General features: G+C 53.7%; 1 protein-coding gene across 1 annotated transcript; it reads right to left on the reverse strand.

Moving 5' to 3' along the window:
- Positions 1-263: 263 nt before the first annotated feature.
- On the reverse strand, positions 264-1,223 carry GUITHDRAFT_156746 (hypothetical protein). The gene has a single exon (XM_005817705.1). The coding sequence runs from the start codon at positions 1,206-1,208 to the stop codon at positions 438-440; it is 771 nt and encodes a 256-aa protein (XP_005817762.1). The 5' UTR covers positions 1,209-1,223; the 3' UTR covers positions 264-437.
- Positions 1,224-1,606: the final 383 nt, after the last annotated feature.

Raw genomic sequence — 1,606 nt, forward strand, 5'->3', positions numbered from 1 at the left:
GGGTAGTTTAGTACACCCCACCCCCAACTACTGCAAACTCTAGTTGCAACCGCCTCATATTACAGTACCGCCTCATATTACAGTTTTAGTACAGGGTGAAACTAATACTCTCGACGCCCATTACAACAAAAGGAACGACGGCTGAAGAGAAAGACAAGTTTGTATCTTGATTTTTCATCAACGAAGACGAGGAAATATGAGGCGCAAGAGAAAGTGGGAATGATTGCAATTTGCTCCTGAGACAGCAGTGACACTGAAGGACATCGATATGATTGCAATTTGCTCCTGGAACAGCAGTGACACTGAAGGACATCGATACTCGACTAGTATCTATTCACGGATTACTCATAGCAAGCTACACAGTTGCAACCCGCTTGCTGGTCCATGCAAGGGGTCACAACGGACGATCAGTGGCGGGGTTCGTGTCGTCGAGCTTCTCACTGCGAGATCGGTTCCTTGTCGAGCTGCTGATTCTTCATCAGTCTTGCCCTCCGGTCTGAGTACCAGGAATAGGCGTACTTGCCTGTCCTGTAGCTCCCGTACGCCGCCGTACCGACGACAGCCGCACCGACGCATGCTACAGCAGCTGTTGTGGACAGTCCCAACATGCCGGTTGCTCCAATGCTCTGAAGCGTCGCTACCATTCCCCCTGATGCCATGGACGCGACTCCTCCTCCAGAAGCGACGGCTGAGGCTGACATCATAGACGCTGCCGTGCTGCCTGCGGCGATGCCAGTGCTGGTGAAACCAATCGCTTGCACTCCAGCCACAGCAGCGGCAGGAGCAAGCATCGCACCGCCCAGAGCCCCTCCTCCTGCAGCTGCCGCTCCTGATGAGATCCAAGGGCCTCCACGTCTAGCACTCTCAGTTGCCTCCTTTAGATCTGTGTCTTCCCACTGCACGATCCATTCAGCCGGAAGCTCCTCCACCCGTCTCAGCACCGCCTCCCCGTCAGACCCATCCAGACAAGTCAGAGGTTTCTTCTGATCAGCGTCAGCATAGAAGATCGGTCCGTTGTCAAGCTTCTGATCCTTGGCAAAAACGCGAACAAACTGTTGGTCTTTGACCTTGAATGCAAACGAACCATCGACCTCAACATTGAAGGACTCCATCGCTTCCTCTGGCAGCGGAACAGTATCCTCAGCAGCAGCAGATGTTTCTGGTGGGTTCATCGCACTTTCACCTTTGTCGGTGCTCGTTGGCGCCATGCCTTTCCCTGTTGCGGCTTTTCTTTACTCAAAGTTAAGTTAAAAATCAGTACGAGGCCCGTGACCGGGCCGGCGGGCCGCGGCCGGGGCCCAGTTCAGTTCAAGTAGTCAAGCCTAGTCATAAGTTAGGTTAAAAATCAGTACGAGTTTCACTGAAAGTCAGTAGTGAGTTTACAGTACTGAAAGAGTAGAGGAGGCTTGTCGGACCCTGAAAAGGCTGTCGCACATCATGGCATGCCATAGTGGCGAGAAGTGATTAGGTATACCCCCAAACTGCGGCGAGAAGAGAAAAGACAGCGAGAACCGACCCTCATCATCCTGCCCACTGATGTCCCGGCCGGGCCGCGAGAGTCCCGGCGCCGGTCCGCCGGTGACCGTCGGAGAATATCTTTTAGGCC

This window comes from Guillardia theta (genome assembly GCF_000315625.1).
Source record: "Guillardia theta CCMP2712 unplaced genomic scaffold GUITHscaffold_651, whole genome shotgun sequence".
Classification (NCBI taxonomy): Eukaryota; class Cryptophyceae; order Pyrenomonadales; family Geminigeraceae; genus Guillardia; species Guillardia theta.